The sequence below is a fragment of the Myotis daubentonii genome, chromosome 2 (genome assembly GCF_963259705.1).
Source record: "Myotis daubentonii chromosome 2, mMyoDau2.1, whole genome shotgun sequence".
Classification (NCBI taxonomy): domain Eukaryota; kingdom Metazoa; phylum Chordata; class Mammalia; order Chiroptera; family Vespertilionidae; genus Myotis; species Myotis daubentonii.
In genome coordinates this window covers 195,662,428-195,679,012 of record NC_081841.1, presented here as the reverse complement: position 1 = coordinate 195,679,012, position 16,585 = coordinate 195,662,428, and the positions used below count along the sequence as shown (strand labels likewise).

The 16,585-nt window shown below is 44.6% G+C and overlaps 1 protein-coding gene across 9 annotated transcripts in view; it reads right to left on the bottom strand.

Moving 5' to 3' along the window:
• Positions 1–16,585, bottom strand: part of SLC20A2 (solute carrier family 20 member 2) — a 96,136-nt gene that overhangs the window by 15,157 nt on the left and 64,394 nt on the right. For 6 of the 9 annotated variants that reach the window (XM_059685281.1, XM_059685280.1, XM_059685278.1 and 3 more), the window contains 4 exons: positions 6,230–6,346; positions 4,163–4,258; positions 3,865–4,089; positions 2,247–2,838 (listed from right to left, as the gene is read on the bottom strand). In XM_059685281.1, the coding sequence (XP_059541264.1) occupies positions 2,247–2,838; positions 3,865–4,089; positions 4,163–4,258; positions 6,230–6,346 (1,030 nt within the window). The remainder of the gene's footprint in view (positions 1–2,246; positions 2,839–3,864; positions 4,090–4,162; positions 4,259–6,229; positions 6,347–16,585) is intronic. The other 3 variants (XM_059685284.1, XM_059685285.1, XM_059685286.1) reach the window with 3 other exon arrangements.

Below are 16,585 nucleotides of genomic sequence, written 5' to 3'. Positions count from 1 at the left end.
TCACAAAGAACCGGCTCTCAAGTCTGCTTCTCTCTAGCTGTGTTATCCTGGGCAAGACATGTCACGTTTCTGAGATTCTGAGTCCCTGTCTTTGATTAATATCACTGATGACCTCAAAGGGCTGTTTTGGGAAGGATCAGAATCAGTTACAAATGGTTCAGCACAGAGGCCTGCTATGAACTTAATAACCTTTTGGTGAATAAATAGAAGCCCCCTCGTTACTGTTACAGTATTATTCCTAGGACACTGCTTGTATCAGACCACACCCTTACTCAAAAGCTTCAAAACCAACCCCAAATTGTAAGCAAGTGCGCTAACCTCTGGTAAGCTGTAGCAGTTACTGCCTCAACTCTTCCTCTGGCCCTGAAATACTGTTTTGGGGTGGTTTTTTACTTTCCCATTTGTATGTATTTCTTATCTCCATAACTGGAGTTTAAACTGCTGAAGGACAGGGACCCAATTCATAATACTTCACCAGTACCAGGTCTCCAATAACAATTCTTGATAAGGAGGAGGAAGTGGGTTAGGTCCGGGGAGAGGCAGTCAAAAAATTAAGACAAGACAGAACATGGTGCCTCGATTAAAATAACATGGCAGCACCTGTATGATACTGCAGCACACAAGATGGCCAGGCCTCTTGTCTGGTGGAACTTTTCTTTTTTTTAAAAATATATTTTATTGATTTTTTTATAGAGAGGAAGGGAGAGGGATAGAGAGTTAGAAACATCGATGAGAGAGAAACATCGATCAGCTGCCTCCTGCACACTCCAACTGCGGGATGTGCCCGCAACCAAGACACATGCCCTTGACTGGAATCGAACCCGGGACCCTTCAGTCCGCAGCCCGACGCTCCATCCGCTGAGCCAAACCGGTGAGGGCAGGTGGAACTTTTAAAAAAGAACAGAACGCAGTCGTACACGGATAGGCAGTGCAGAGAAGCCCATGGCTGTAAAGCGGAGAGTCATGTAACTGGGCAATAAAAAAGGCAACAGCCCTCGCAGGTTTCGCTCAGTGCATAGAGCACCAGCCTGTGAACTGAAGGGTCCTGGGTTTGATTCTGGTCAAGGTCATGTACCTCAGTTGCAGGCTCGATCCCTGTCCCCGGTTGGGCACACAGAGGAGGCAATCAATCAATGTGTCTCTCTCACAACACTGATGTTTCTCTCTCTCTTTGTCTCTCCCTTCCACGCTCTCTCTAAAAAAATTAAAAAAGAGTCAATGGAAAAATATCCTCGGGTGAGGATTAACAACAACGATGAAAAGTAACATTAGGCCTGGCCAGGTGACTCCGTTGGTTGGAGCGTCGTCCTGTGCACTGAACAGCTGTGGATTTGATCCTTGGTTAGGGCACATACCCAGGTTGTGGGTTCAATCCCCAGTCTGGCCATGTACGGGAGGCAACCAATCGGTGTTTCTCTCTCACATCAATGTTTCTCTCTCCTCCCTTCTTCCCTCTCTAAAATCAATAACCATATCCCCAGGTGAGGATTAAATTTTAAAAAAGAAGCAAGAATAGCATGTTTTCCTGATTTGGATAGAAACATTAGCCCTGCATAATAATTAAAATAACAGTAATAGTGACAATGCATAGATACTGGTTACGGGAGGAGCACTGTCCTAAGCACATTATATAAAGCATCTCCTGAAAACCCCATGAGAGCTGGTACTTGTTTTAGCTCCATTTTACAGGTTGGGATACTGAGGCTTTGGGAAAATCAAGTGACTTGTCACTAGCTATCTAGCTAGTAAAAAGAGAAGTAGAGTCTCTCTACATATTCTTCCATATTTCCTATATATTCTGGGACTCCATGATCTGATAACCTTACAGCCTACACTCTCCCTCTTTGCTCTTCCTTGCTCTTCCTAGAATACACCGGGCATAGTCCTAGCTCAGGCCTTTGCACCTGCTGTTCCTCTTCCTGAACTGCTCTTCCTGCAGATGCTCACATGGCTGGGTCCCTTCATCCTTTCAGATCTCACTTAGTGAGCTCTTACCTGAGCAGTCTACCCAGCACTGCAATCCCCAGCAGCGCCAATCTCCTTTCCAGTTTACTTTTCCCTTTAACATCACTGTCTAGCTTATTACATTACAAGTGCTACTTCATTTACCTGTTTACTGTGTGCCCACCCCCACCAGGAATGGCAGGGATTTCTGTTCCGTTTGCTGCTGTATCATGGCTCCCAGAACAGTGCCTGGCACACACAGCCCCTCCATACATACTTGGTGAATGAACGAGTATCCTTACCTCACATCATTGCCACCATGTGCAAAGGATCCAAAGCAGGCAGTGAGGACCTGCAGAAAGTGGAACAGGAGGTGGACCTCGGATGTGTCTTTCTCATCTTTTTCTTCTTCCACAGGGTCCTCTCGAGGCCGGGCAGGGTCTGCCAGCTCGGACGCCAGCTTCATCTCCACACCTCCCTCCTCTGCCTCTATCTCAGCCTCGGCTACCGCATTGCAGTAGCTGGAGTAGCTGTCGTAGCGAAGTCTCTTTTTAGAATAGGACACGGTGTCACCCACCAGCTTCTCACTGTCCTCGGGGGCAGGCAACGGGTCAGCAGCTCTGAAGGTCGAGTGCACTGGCATCCCACAGATGGCCGCCGTGTAGCACGTGTAGCTGTTGTTCCGCCGCAGGAACCTGTAGTTGTTCTCCTGGGCGGGCTTCTCGTCGGAGCCCCTGTCCGTGTGGATTCTGTGCAGCAAGTCTTTGTAGAGCCCGGAGTCCTTGTGGACCGTGTGGTACACGTGGCCGTCGCTCCGCGTGTGGCCGTCGAAGCCGAATGTGCCATTGGAGACGGGCGATTTTGTGGAGCCGTGAGTCATGGAAAGTGCCCTTCCTGAAAAGCGTTAGACAGAAGCCTTATTCTCTAGCCTTATGGACAGAAATCATGTCTGGGAGGAAATACTCCCCACTGTTTCATGATGCTAGTCTCTGGAAGGTTGGATTATGGGTGATGTAAATTTCTCCCCACATGCCTTATTTTCTAAATGGACTATAAAGGACATGTAATATGGTTAAAATAAAAAAGGAAACTAGTGAACATACGACAAAAAGGTAAAGCTAATAATAAGGTATTTTTAAAATGACACTATTTTTCTCTTAAAAAGAGTCTTCCAGAAACTACTGCAGCATTCCTGTTTCTAGTAACTGGTAAAGGGAGAGTCCCTGTAAGGAACTTACTTTAGAAAACTTCATACATACGGGGCAAAGCCCAGCTTTGTGGGCGGACATTCTAGGTGCACGGGAAAAGGCCAACGTGACTGTCGAAGGCAGTATCTGTCAGATCTGTGGGCAACATGAATTTGCTTCCTCTGGGGCCAAGTCTGAGGCCACACCTAGGGGAGCGGGTGCCAGGCCCCACCTGGAGGGAGGTAGGAAGCTGCCCTGACAGGCTGGGAGGAGGCTGGTGCTCGCCCACCGTCATCTACAAACTTTACGGACAAAAGGACACGCCAGGACAGGCTTGATGTTTTCTAAGGTTTCTGTGATTCTACGACGGCCCTGGCTCCAATTCTGGCTTTCTCTCTGCGCCTTTACGAGGGAGGCACCCTGACGAAGCTGGATGAGCCAGCCTCTGGCAGTGAGGTAGCTGCACCACCAAACACGCACAGGTAGCTGAGCGCGCCCTGGCGCCTGATGGGCTGCAAGTAGTTCCTGGAAGGAAAGCACAGGACGAGAGGAATTCTGCTTGCTGACAGAAGGCCGGTCTCCTGAGGCCTCTTGAGTCTCTGGGTTTTCTCAAAACATAAAACGGGGGACACTTCTGTGCCCTGAAACCTAGCGACGCACATGCAGGCCCACTGCTTACCCTGAGGAATGGCTCGCCGCCACCATGCGAACCCGAGCCCTCCTCTGGTCTTACCATAAGCCACCCGGGGGTGGTTGACCACGGATGTGCCTTCTGGGGCCACAGATGTCTCCCCAGCCGACCCCGTGAGAGGGATGGTGCTGTCGTCATTGGCCTTGGCGCCAGGGAGCTCTTTAAATACGGGGGATTCCGCTTCCTGAATTTTATTGAGGCTTTCATCAGAGACCCGCGATAAAGCACCTTCTTTTCGTAATTTGCCTAAAGAAAGTACAGGCATAGCTGAAAATTTTATAAGAATTCTTGTTATTAAAAAATATAAAAAAAAATGAAACCTTTATACCTCAATACTTACTTTGGAAATGAAACAAAAACGTAACAGCTAGACAGAGAAAATGAAGTGGAGAGTTCAATCGATTGTCTGGAAAACTTAGGCCAGAAAATTCAGCTACTGAGGAAAAGATGGGGGTGTAGGGCCTGAATTATCTCATCAAAAACCAGCAAAACAGAGAGGGTCATGTCTGATTCCCATGGTCCCTGTACAGGATAGCATTCTGTAATTCTATAACCACCTAGGGTTCACCTTCTATTTTCTTAAACTAACCTCTAACCTCAGAATCACTGAAATGTTTATCCTTTTTGTCTTCACTGATATTGTTATAGTCTGTTTGGTTTTCTTCTGTTCAATAAATTATTGGTTTCAGAATTCTTCAGGTCACTAAATCTTAAGAAACAAGTAAATCATTTTTCTAAAAAAAAAAAACAACCAAAAAACCCACCACCAACAACAGAAAGATCCTACTTTGAAAAATCATTTATTTTCTAAAGAAATAATAGATTTTTAAAAATCTATTTTATAGCTCGCTAGCACTCTTCTGAATCAAATCTGTTCTGTGGTGCTACTGAAGTAATGATTTTGCAAAATTCCCTGAACAAATGTTTAAGCTCAGCAATGAAATGGAAATGTTCTCGGTTTCTCTGCTAAAGACACTCACACATAGTCTCTCTCCCTATCATCTCTCTATATCTGTATCTACCTAGTCAGACAGATAGATTTTTTTAAACTAAATTTCTCTTACGTACTACAGGGGACAAGAAATGTACATATAGATCTATTGGCCTCAAACTGCTTATAATCTAAATGAGAGAATATTTGCATATCTATATATATAAAAGCCTAAGTGACCTTTACGACCAGTTCGAATGACTGGTCGCTATGACGACGCACTGATCACCAAGGGACAGACGCTCAATGCAGGAGCTGTCCCCTGGTGGTCAGTGCACTCCCACAGCCAACTTCCTGCACTCCCTCCCCCCACCCCCCGGGCCAGCTGGCCCTGATCGCTGTCCAGGCCAAGGGACCCTACCCATGTACGAATTCGTGCACCGGGCCTCCAGTTTATAATAATTAAAACAAAAATTAACAACACAGGAAAACAACTCCAGCAGCTTTCTAAGCCATATTTTTCTTTCTTTAAAAACTGTTTTACTGAGGTAGAACTTACATACAGTAGAATTCATACATTTTGAATGTTCAGGTAGATGACCCATGACAACATAGGAGTATACCCTATAACCACTCCCCGCATTAAGACAGTACATTTTCATGTCCCTGCAAAGTTCCCTCCTGCCCCTTTGCAGTCCGTCTCCTGCAGCCCCACACTGGCCTCAGCAACCAATAATTTTTATAGATTAATTTTCCCTGGAATCATACAGTATGGACTCTTCTGTATCTGGCTTCTTTTGCTCAGGGAAAGGTCTGTGAAGTGTGTCCTACTGTGCCCACGGTGGTAGGCAGTTCATTCCTGTATTACTCAGCAGTCTTTTAATGTATGAACAGACCACAATTTGGTTATTTATTAACCTGTTAATGAGCATTTGGGTTATTTCCAGTTTGGGGCAATTACAACCAAATGATTTGTGTACAAGTATTTTCATGAACACACATTTTCATTGCTCTTGGACAAACACCCGGAAGTGGGATTACTGGGTCATATGCTAAGTGTATACTTTACTTCATAGGAAACTGCTAAACTAATTTCCAAAGTGGCTGCACCACTTTACATTTCACCATAAATAAAGTTATTCCACTTCTTCACCAACACTTGATATTGCTAGTCTTTTTACTTGAGGTGTGAAGTGGTGCCTTAGTGTGGTATTAACTTGCACTTCCCAGATGACTAATGTTCTTCATGAGGCTGGTAGAGCTTCCTGGCATAGGTAACTTCCAGTGATCCACGGCAGCTAGGGCCTTGCTGTGTGAGCCAGGGCCAGGAGACAAGGCCTGGGCATGTATCGCAGTGTGTGTTCTAGCGTTACCCACGCTTCCATTTCCCTCTGTTAGTACGGGTAACTGCATCACATCTGAAGTCTCGGGACTTGGGAGCACTTCTGTAAATCAGAAAAATAAAAGAGCGCTTACCTGCTATTTTCCTCCGCATCCATGGACACACAAAGAACCACACGAAAATGGCGAACAACAGCGCTACGCCAAAGGAGATGAGCGCTATCGCCCAGATGGGAAGGACCAGGCCGAGCACTGAGAACAGAAAAGACAGCAGTGGTCTCAGTGGCTACTTTCTGAAAGGTCAAGCCTCACAGCAACATACTTTCCATTCCCCTGAGCTAACTAACACCAGTCACCTGGATTTTGTGTCTTATAAAACCCACAGCCAAAAACACGTGCCATGCTTTTCAGGACAGAAAGCTGTGTGTTTAAGGCACATTTCACCTTGTGAATATGTGGTTAAATTGGTCAGTAATCTAATTATTAAAATTTACCAAATTGGTACCAGCAGCATATTAAGTTGGCAATAGAATCATTTACAGCTTATCTCAATATCTAAATTCCCAAGTGGACATGTATGTGGTTAAGAAAGGAGTCCGCCACCTCATGCCCTATCATCAGCCCCTCGGGGTGGGAGAGGCTGAGGTCTGGACGCTGCACAGAGCCGCTGCCTGCCTGCCTCTCTGGCTTCTCGTGGGTCAGCCTGCTTTAAATGGACATGTCACTCTGACTACATACATGAATCTCTTTAAAAATCAGCTTAGGAATACAAGTTTTCAAAGGATCTTGACCTTCAAATTTAACTCTTCTTTGCAGTATCAACTCATGGAATTACATTAGAAAAACTTTTCATTAGAAATGTGATAATGCACTAAGGTGCAATTACCTCAGCAAACAAAAGGGTAGGGTGCACATGGTTTAGGAACATCCTGTTTTCCTGGATGTTAAACATGTGCTTACATAGGGATACATGATAGGCATACAAGAATACCTACAATAGCATTACTTGTAATAGCAAGAATTTGTGAGACAACTAATATATGCATCCTTAGGGAAATGTGAAATAGTTATAGTCTTAAATCATAAAAATGAGGTAGATCTATATGTACTGATAAGGAAAGAGGCCCAGGGTCTAGTTAACTAAGAAAGGCTGGGTGGGTAGCAGTATGCACAGCACGATCCAATTTATGTTTAAAAAAGATAACAGCCCTAGCCGGCTTGGCTCAGTGGATAGAGCATCAGCCTGTGGACCGATGGGTCCCAGGTTTGATTCTGGCCAAGGGCACATGCCTGGGTTGCCGGCTCAATCCCCAGTAGGGGGTGTGCAGGAGGCAGCCGATCAATGATTCTCTCTCATCACTGATGCTTCTATCTCTCTCTCCTTCTCCCTTCCTCTCTGAAAAACAATAAAGAAATATATTTTTTAAAAAAAGATAACAATCCCACATTTACTCCTATCATATGTGTGAATGTATAGCAAAAGTTCTAGAAAACACAATGGTTACTACTGGAGAGAGATGTGAAATTGGAGGGGGCTTTTAATTCTTACTACATATACATTCGTACTGTTAAATTTGAAAATATATAATAAACATGCACTTTTGAAAATTGTTAAGAGTTTTTACAAAGTGTTAGAGAAGTGAACTACTCAAAATATTGCCCTTTGCTCGGCCAGCATGGCTCAGTGGTTGAGTATCGACCTATGAACCATGAGGTCATGGTTCGATTCCCGGTCAAGGCACATGCCCGGGTTGGGGGCTCGATCCCCAGTGGAGGGTGTGCAGGAGGCAGCAGATCATGATTCTTTCTCATCACTGATGTTTCTATCTCTCTTTCCTTCTCCCTTCCTCTCTGAAATAAATAAAAATATATTTTAAAAATAAGTAAAATATTGTCCTTTGATTAAACGAATCTTTAATGATACAAGCTTGTCACATATTTAATGATTTTATGCATAGAAACCAACTCAAAGTTATTCAATTAAGGTATTATTAAATGCTAGAGGCCCAGTGCATGAAATTCATGCACTTGGGGGGTGGGGAGTCCCTCAGCCTAGCCTGTGCCCTCTCGCAGTCCGGAAGACATCAGGGGATGTCCGACTGACAGCTTAGGCCCACTCCCGAGGCTCCTGCCACCACCACTGTGCTCGCCAGCTGTGAGCCCGTCTCAGGGCTTCTGGCTGAGCGGTGCTCCCTGTGTGGGAGCATACTGCCACCAGGGGGCAGCTCCTGCATTGAATGTCTGCCCCGTGGTGGTTAGTGTGCGTCATAGCTACCGGTTGTTCTGCCGTTCGATCAATTTGCATATATTAGCCTTTTATTATATAAGATATTTGGTAATTTTTAAGAGGTAGAATAGATAGTTAATACTATAATAGGAGTGAATTAGCATATATAAATGTGAAAAACAGAACACCAGAATCACCTACTTCATCTATAGCTAAGGGCACATTGGTGGGAATATAGACACTTAGGGGCTAGGCTGTTTCTCTTCCAAACTCCTGGGTACCTCAGAAAGTGGGGGACTGGTGTGGGGCTGTGCCCCTTCAGCTGGTGGCCAGCTCCAGCCCCGGCTCTGCCCCAGAATCCGAAGCTTGGAGCTGCTTATAAAACCACTGGGGCTGACCTCACCAGGCCATGCTTGTGGGCCACGGCATCCTGGCTTCTGCTTTCTTTCTCCATGTCAGTGTCTAATACATGTGATAAAGGATCACTCCAAAGCTGTTTCCTGCCAAACTGAATGGTAACTGTTAATTACCCACATCAAACTGACCACCTAACATCAACACACATCACTCTTACAGCTTAAAAGTACTTGGTTTTTGAAGAGGTTTCCCCTGTTTCCTTTGGCTCCTGGTTTAGTTGGTGGTAAAATTGTTAACTGTGCTACTTTTGACTTCATTGTGTTAACCTGACCTAAGAGAGGCAAGCCATGGATACTGTGGGGAGAGAGAAACAATTTGAGAGACATTTGTTCCATCCATGCCAAGCAGAGCCCACAACAAAAGCCGAGAAGGGCTGTTTTATGGGCCTTTTCCAAGCCCATCTCCACACTCCCTGCTGGGTTCAAGCGGGATTCCAAGGGTGTCAGGGCCAACATGCCCAAGGGTTTCCTGAGGTCAGTTATAAGCTTCTGATCCTTTTCTTAGACAACAAGCCACAATGTCACCTGCTCCTTGAACCTTCACTGTCAGAACCGCCTTTGCCATTGGTCTGGCCTGGGTCATGGCCAGAGGCTCTGAAGTCGCTCTCCCAGTCACAAGGCACTGGATGGAGGGCAGGGGATAAACACGTACTAGAGGGAAGGGGGCAGGATTGAGTAAAACATCAAGGAGGGACAGAGTGAAGGAAAATAGGAGAAAGTCATTGATAGTGAGCAAGGTCAGGGGAACAGAAGGGGCAGAATTTATTTTTATTTTTGTTAATCCTCACCTGAGGATATATTTTTTCCATTGCTTTCTAGAGAGAGTGGGAGGGAGGGGGAGAGACAGAAAGAGAAACATCAATGTGAGAGAAGCACATCCATTGGTTGCCTTCCACACCAGCACTAGAGATCGAGCCTGCAACTAAGGTATGTGCCCTTGACAGGAATCAAACTCATGACAATTCAATTTGTGGGCTGATGTTCTATCCACTAAGCCAAACACTGTAGCCAGAAGGGGCAGAATTTAGATCTTACCAAATCATTTCCGCAAGTCAGTAACGTAACTGAGCATCAAAAGAACATGAGGATTTGTTTTAAAGCCTCCATATGAGAAATGCAAACTGACAGTTATCCTATATAATAAAGAGGTCATATGCAAATTGACCATCACAACTTGCACAAGATGGCCATCTCCATGTGGTCACAAGGTGGCTGCCATAAGATGATCGGCAGGGGAGGGCAGTTGTGGGCGATCAGGCCAGAAGGGGAGGGCACTTGGAGCAACCAGGCCAGCAGGGGAGCAGTTAGGCATTGATCAGGCTGGCAAGGGAGTGGTTAGGGAGTGATCAGGCTGGCAGGCAGAAGCGGTTAGGGGCAATCAGGCAGGTGAGCAGTTAGGAGCCAGCAGTCCCAGATTGTGAGAGGGATGTCTGACTGCCGGTAGTTGGACATCCCCCAAGGGGTCCCAGATTGGAGAAGGTACAGGCTGGGCTGAGGGACACCCCCCCACACACACCCAGTGCATGAATTTTGTGCACTGGGCCTCTAGTCTATGCATATAAAAGCCTAATATGCAAATTGTCCCCTCTGGAGCTTGACCAGGAGAATGGGAGTTCAATCGCTTGCTATGACATGAGCTGACCACCAGGGGGCAGTGCAGAACGAAGGAAGGCCCAGGCCAGCAGCCCCGATCAGCCCTGATCACCAGCCAGGTCTAGGGACCCTACCCATGCACGAATTTCGTGCACCACGCCTCTAGTTTGTAAATAACTCTAAACTGTACTAAATACATCAAATCCAGTTTCATGGGTAAAACATAATTAAATACAAAACTTCGGCAGAAAAAAGCACTGGAATCAATGTGCATCCTAGGGAGAACTTTTTCTCCTGAAAAAGTTAAGGCTGAGTTATACATAACAAGATTTTTGACAGGCATACTTAGTATTGAATTGTCTTCCTCTGAGGATCTCAAAATGTTTTGCAATAATTACACCTTAGGAGGGCAGTAAAGCACGGCCTGCCCTTCACTCTGCGGACAAGCAAAGTAGGACGCGGCTTGGATTGCTCCAGCTACTGCAGCCAAAAGCACTGCCAGGAACCAAGGCCGGGAGCTCTGAGCCCATCTTCTGCTCCAGCCACTCAGGGGCCTTTCATCTCCAGCCCTTTCCCTTCTCTGAACAGCAAAGCTATGATGAATAGTGATTTAGCTTCAACCTCAAGCATCATTATAGTCCTGTTCCAAATCCCCCAAAGATCAGAAGATTCAAGTGACTCAAGCAGTAAAGAGAGCGTTTCAGAAACGGGCACAGTCTTCCAGAGTCGTTGCTTTGTTACACCTCTTGCTTTTCATCTATGACAGTCATTATTAGAAACTACAAAATAACTAAAACTGCTATACAACCAATAAGGCTTCAGTCCATATTAACGACCTTACAGCCCTATGCATCAGCCTCTCCCTACCACTTCCCTCTTTTTCTCTCCCTCCTTTTAGTATAATTTTATAATATATGCTTACTATAAAAATGTCAGCAGTAAAAAACTGTATGACGTACAAATGTAAAACTCCTCACTACACTCCCCTCTTGAACCCACTTCCCAGAGAAACACTGTTAACTACCTGGTGTGTAGTTTTCCAAGCATCATCTACATACAAACCACACAGTGTAGAGTGTTGGCCAGAAGTTTGTCCCCCACTTTTCCCCCCAAATTAATAGATGTAGAATCTTACTGTATATACTGGTCTGTATTTTTGTTTCTCACATAACAACACACTATGGACATCTTTCCACAGTAACACACATACACACATTTACCTCACTTGCAGAATCACATGTTACTAGTCCTCCCTTATCGGATAAACTAAGTTACTAGTTTTTATTTAGTTTGTTTTACATCAACTTGTTCAAAGCATTGGAGAGAATAAAAGGCATAAAAGATCCTGGAGCAACTTCCTTTAAGAAAATGAAGCATTCTTTTGAAATTAAAAATGCTATTTCCTCTTATAATTGTAATTTTCTCTCCTTTTTCAAACTAGGATTCATTTAAAATAATTCTGAAAAGGAAGTGAATTCAAATCACTCTGCTTTGAATCCAGCCTTTGATGAAAACTGGAGGCTCTTCTCACCCAGGGCTTTCTGACCCGGGGTCAAGAGTCACTGTCATGGAAACATCTGGTTTCTCTACAGCTCAAACCTTTGCAATGGTAGCATGGAATATGGAGATCTTCTGGGTACAAGCCAACGGGGCCCTGCAGGGGCACTGATGCTCTCATTTCCCAGGACAGGATCAGAAGAGCTACAACTGGAAGAGGACGAGATGAAGGAGGAGGGGGAGGAGGAGGAAGATGGAGGGGAGGAGAGGCTGGAGATGTTGGGAGGAAGGGGAGAAGGAGGAAACAAAGACGACGAGAAGGAGAAAGAGAGGGAGGAGGGGGAGGAGGGAGGGGAGGAGAAGCTGAAGGTATTGGAGGAAGAGGAGGAGGAAGAGAAAGAGGAAGAGGAGGAGGCAGAGAGGAGGGGGAGTGTCAGCCCTGTTTTAGGTACAGTCTGCTCTCAAGAAGCCAGAAACCAAGCCTGGATAAGTCTGAGAACTCATTTGCTGACACACAGAGTGAGCAAACGTTGCTAGTGAGAACTTTTGAGTAGTACTTCTCACATTAGAACTGTGATAAGGGAGCAGTGTTTGTGGTAGAAGATTTTGGTGAAGAATGACCAGAGCAGTGGTTCTCTATGTGTGCCATGTACAGGATCACCCAGATTCTGGTACAACACAGACTGTCAGGCTGTAGGGGGTCTGGGGCTGGGCCTGAGAACCTGCATTCTGACAGGTTAGCGTGAGAAGCTGGTGCTGTGGGTCTGACTTAGAAGTTTTGCATACTGTGTAACTGCCGGAGGCTTGGTTAGGAGAGCTGCCTGCACCACTCAGAGAGGCATGCAATGAATCTCACCATTCATTCTTTGGACGCTGAACAAAAACCAGGCCCCACACAACTGAAGACCTTCTCATTAAAAATAGACTTCAGGCGTGTATCCAACCCAAGCGAGCACTTTGTTTCCTAAAGTTATTTTTGCTTCTTGCAAATTATTTTTTAAAGGACAAAAAAATGCAAAGGCAATTTTTTAAAGTGCTACCTTGGTCTTTGAAGTGTTAAGACTGACGTTTATTTGAGAAAAGTCATGTCAAATGCAAAGTAAAACAAATCAAACTAAGTCAAAGACATAAACAACTTCAACATAACTCACAAATGGAGGAACAGAGGAAATCAAAATAAAACACGGCAACCCAACATCCAGCCGATCCCACGGAATCCATCTCCACGCACAAAAATGCTACTCATCCAAGCCCCTTCAAGCTGACACTGGTAGGATTAGTGCTGTCGCTCATTTTTGTTGGAGAGCTTCCTTCTTTCCTTTCACCTCTGAGGCCCCTCTGAAGCGTTCTATGGAAGAAAGGGGCCCCGAGGAACAACCCCCAGGGTGGCAGAAAGGCAGACACTACTCTGCGAGGAGCAGACGGACCGCGTCAGTGCTGAAGTGACTCTCAGCTCAGTCTCGTCACCACACATAACACCCTGGCTATTTAGGGCACAGCTGGCCAGGCAGAAAGGCCCCACGTGCAGAAACAGTACATAATTCAAGTCTAGTCTGAAGGGCAAAAGTCAACTTTCAATGTTTAAAGAAAAATAAGATTTAAACTCACCTACAGGAGATTTTAGAAACATTCCCCACAAACCACAATATTTGTAAAGTCCTTTTCTGACTTTAGTGGAGGAACAAAATGGTGGGTCCTTCAGTCATGACCCCCTTCTTCCTCCTCTAGGCAATCCCCCCAACCCCCAAACTTTAAGGAAGAAGTATGTTACACCAATAAGTGTGGAAAAAACAGGAAGACAGGATGACTCAGGATATGTTGGCAACTGAAGGCTGAAAAGATAAGGCTACTTAAGATTGATGTAATAAACTAGGCCCTAACACGTATTAAGAGTTACGATGTGCCAGGCACTGTACTCCATGTCCTGTCCGCATTTTCTCATGAAACACAGCATGCCTTTCATGGAGTCCTACAAATGTCCTTACTTTATGGTGACGTCAGGAAGGAGAGGAGATAGGATGCTCTTTTTTGTTTTTTTTTTGTTAATCTTCACCTAAGGATATTTTTTCCATTGCATTTCAGAGAGAATGGAAGGGAGGGAGAGAGAGAGAAGGCGAGGGAGAAGAGAGATCGATGTGAGAGAGACACATTGATCAACTGGTTGCCTCCCGCACTCGTCCCTACCAGGGAGGGAACCTGCAGGTATGTGCCCTTGACTGGGAATTGACCCCATGACCCTCCGGTGCACAGGCCAACGCTCTAATCACTGCCCCACACTGGCCAAGATGGAAATATGTGCTTGACAGCATCTAACCAGAGAACTTAACATTAACTTTCCCACTGAGAATATTGTTTGTGCTTTCAATTGGATAATGATCTTCAAGATACTTGTACAGATTTTTAAAATATTCTTAATTAAAGAGGAAACCACCTTCTTCATACCTCCTTTTTATTAAATACACAAATTTCAAAATATACTGGAAGCCATTTTTTTCTTCAGAGAGGAAGGGAGAGGGAGAGAGAGATAGAAACATCCATGATGAGAGAGAATCATTGATCGGCTGCCTCTTGTATACACCCCAGCTAGGGATCAAGTCTGCAATTTCCTTGACTAGAATTGAACCCAGGACCCTTCAGTCTGCAGGCCAATGCTCTATCCACTAAGCCAAACCAGCTAGGGCTGGAAGCCATGTTTAAGGAGAGTGATGAGAAGGGAAAGAATGTATTAAGGCTGATGTACTTTGATTGTCCTTAATGGTGACACTGGGTACCAGGTACTATGCACTAGGTATCTTCCCCAGGCCAGTTACGAATGTCAGAAGTCGAGTGTTTGATTTTTTTAATTTAAATTTGACTTTTCTATACTTAGTCTAGGAATGTCATAATCAAGAGCCTCGGAACTAGACTGTCTGCTTCAAATTTTGGTTCTGCACCTCACTAGTTATATGACCTTGAGTACCCAGTATAGCTGGGTCTCAGTTTCCCATCTGTACAGTGAAGCCAGCAAAGCAGTATTACCAATTTCCTAAAGGAGTTTGGACGACTAACAAGATGAATTCATGTAAAAGTAAGCTCAATATAAGTTAGCATTTATAGTATTTATTTCTCACAACCTCTCTATGAAGTATTTATGTAATCCTTAGTGTCTCATCCATTATGTGGTTTAATTTTCTCTAGAATAATTTACTCTCCCGGTAAGATGATTCTTTTAGCAAAGTTGCAGTAAAGGTGTAGCAGAAGATGAGGAAAAGAAAACGAAGAGATGGGAAAAATATACAAAGTACAAAAGAGTCAAATTTTAATTTAAAAAATATCACACAGTTGACTTCTTCTGACATTTGGAAGAACTGGGGAACAAGAAGAAGAGAGGGTGGAAAAATAAAACAGGAAAAAAAAAAATTGTCCTTATTTGAACCTATTCCCAATTCCAGGACTGGGCACTACAAAGACATCCCAGCCCTCATGTGACTTAGTCTTCTTTCACTGGGCCACAGGTGTCCGACTGTTGACAGCTGCCTAGCTTTTGGTTCAGCTACTTGAGCTCTAAGAGCCTAAACAAAGTTAAGAACGAGGACTCAGGAGCAAGAAGATGCACAAAGAATCCCTCTGCCCGGTTCACTCTTAACCCGGGCTCCAGGCCTGCCCAGCCCTGTTTTGTCTCTGCCTCGGATTCCCTTTTATAGATCAGGAAAACTGTCTGCCAAACACACTCCATCGTCCATGAGTTACAAAACCCAAAGGGCCATCAGGCCGCTGTTATCTGAGGCTAGGGTTTCATCTCTCCAACCGCATGACCTTCAGCTTTGGGCTTCTCGGTAACTTAAAGCAGCTGTGGGGCCTCCGGCCAGGCTGCCACCCGGAGCCTGAAGTCCTGATCACTAGTGTTCAGACCTTAACGATCAATGTTTCCAATGCTGCGGAGATGCCACAGTAGCCATATAATGCTAAGGGATCATTCAGAAAGTGTTTTATTAACGGTACAGACATGCACAACACATAATTACGATGGCTATTTAAAAATGAGTAAAACTACTGTAAGAAAGCCTAAGTTGAGAAATTCATAAGGGTTCCCCCCCTTTTTGGAAGAGGGCATTTTTCTACTGTAATCTGATGTGCTGTTTCAAGAAATTGTACCTTCTGATCAGAGAGGAAGACTTTAGTCAGATATGGCCAATAACTGAATCTTACTCTATCAAGGACATTAACAAGAACAACAGCACAGACGAACCTATCTGCTGACTCCCGTCTCCCCACACAATGGCGTATTCAGGATCTGGCTGTAGGAGAGCATCTCACAGAGAAACAGGAGGCACCCTCTCTACCCACACATGTAGGAAATACTGACTTAGAATGTTACCAGTTCACCCACATTGAAATGTGGGCAAATGAGAATAATGGACATACATTTTTTTACCCCTTGAAAATGGAAAAGAACAGGACTTTTAACCCGGCTCTCCCAAACTTCAAACCCTTGTAAAGAAGAACAAAAGCCATCAAAATCAGAAGAAAAGGAGTAATTTTGAAAAGAAAATCACCATTGATTTTAGTATCCAAAAAACAACAGGGTAGCCCAGTGATGGCGAACCTTTTGAGCTCGGCATATCAGCATTTTGAAAAACCCTAACTTAACTCTGGTGCCGTGTCACATATAGAACTTTTTTGATATTTGCAACCATAGTAAAACAAAGACTTATACTTTTGATATTTATTTTATATATTTAAATGCCATTTAACAAAGAAAAATCAACCAAAAAAATG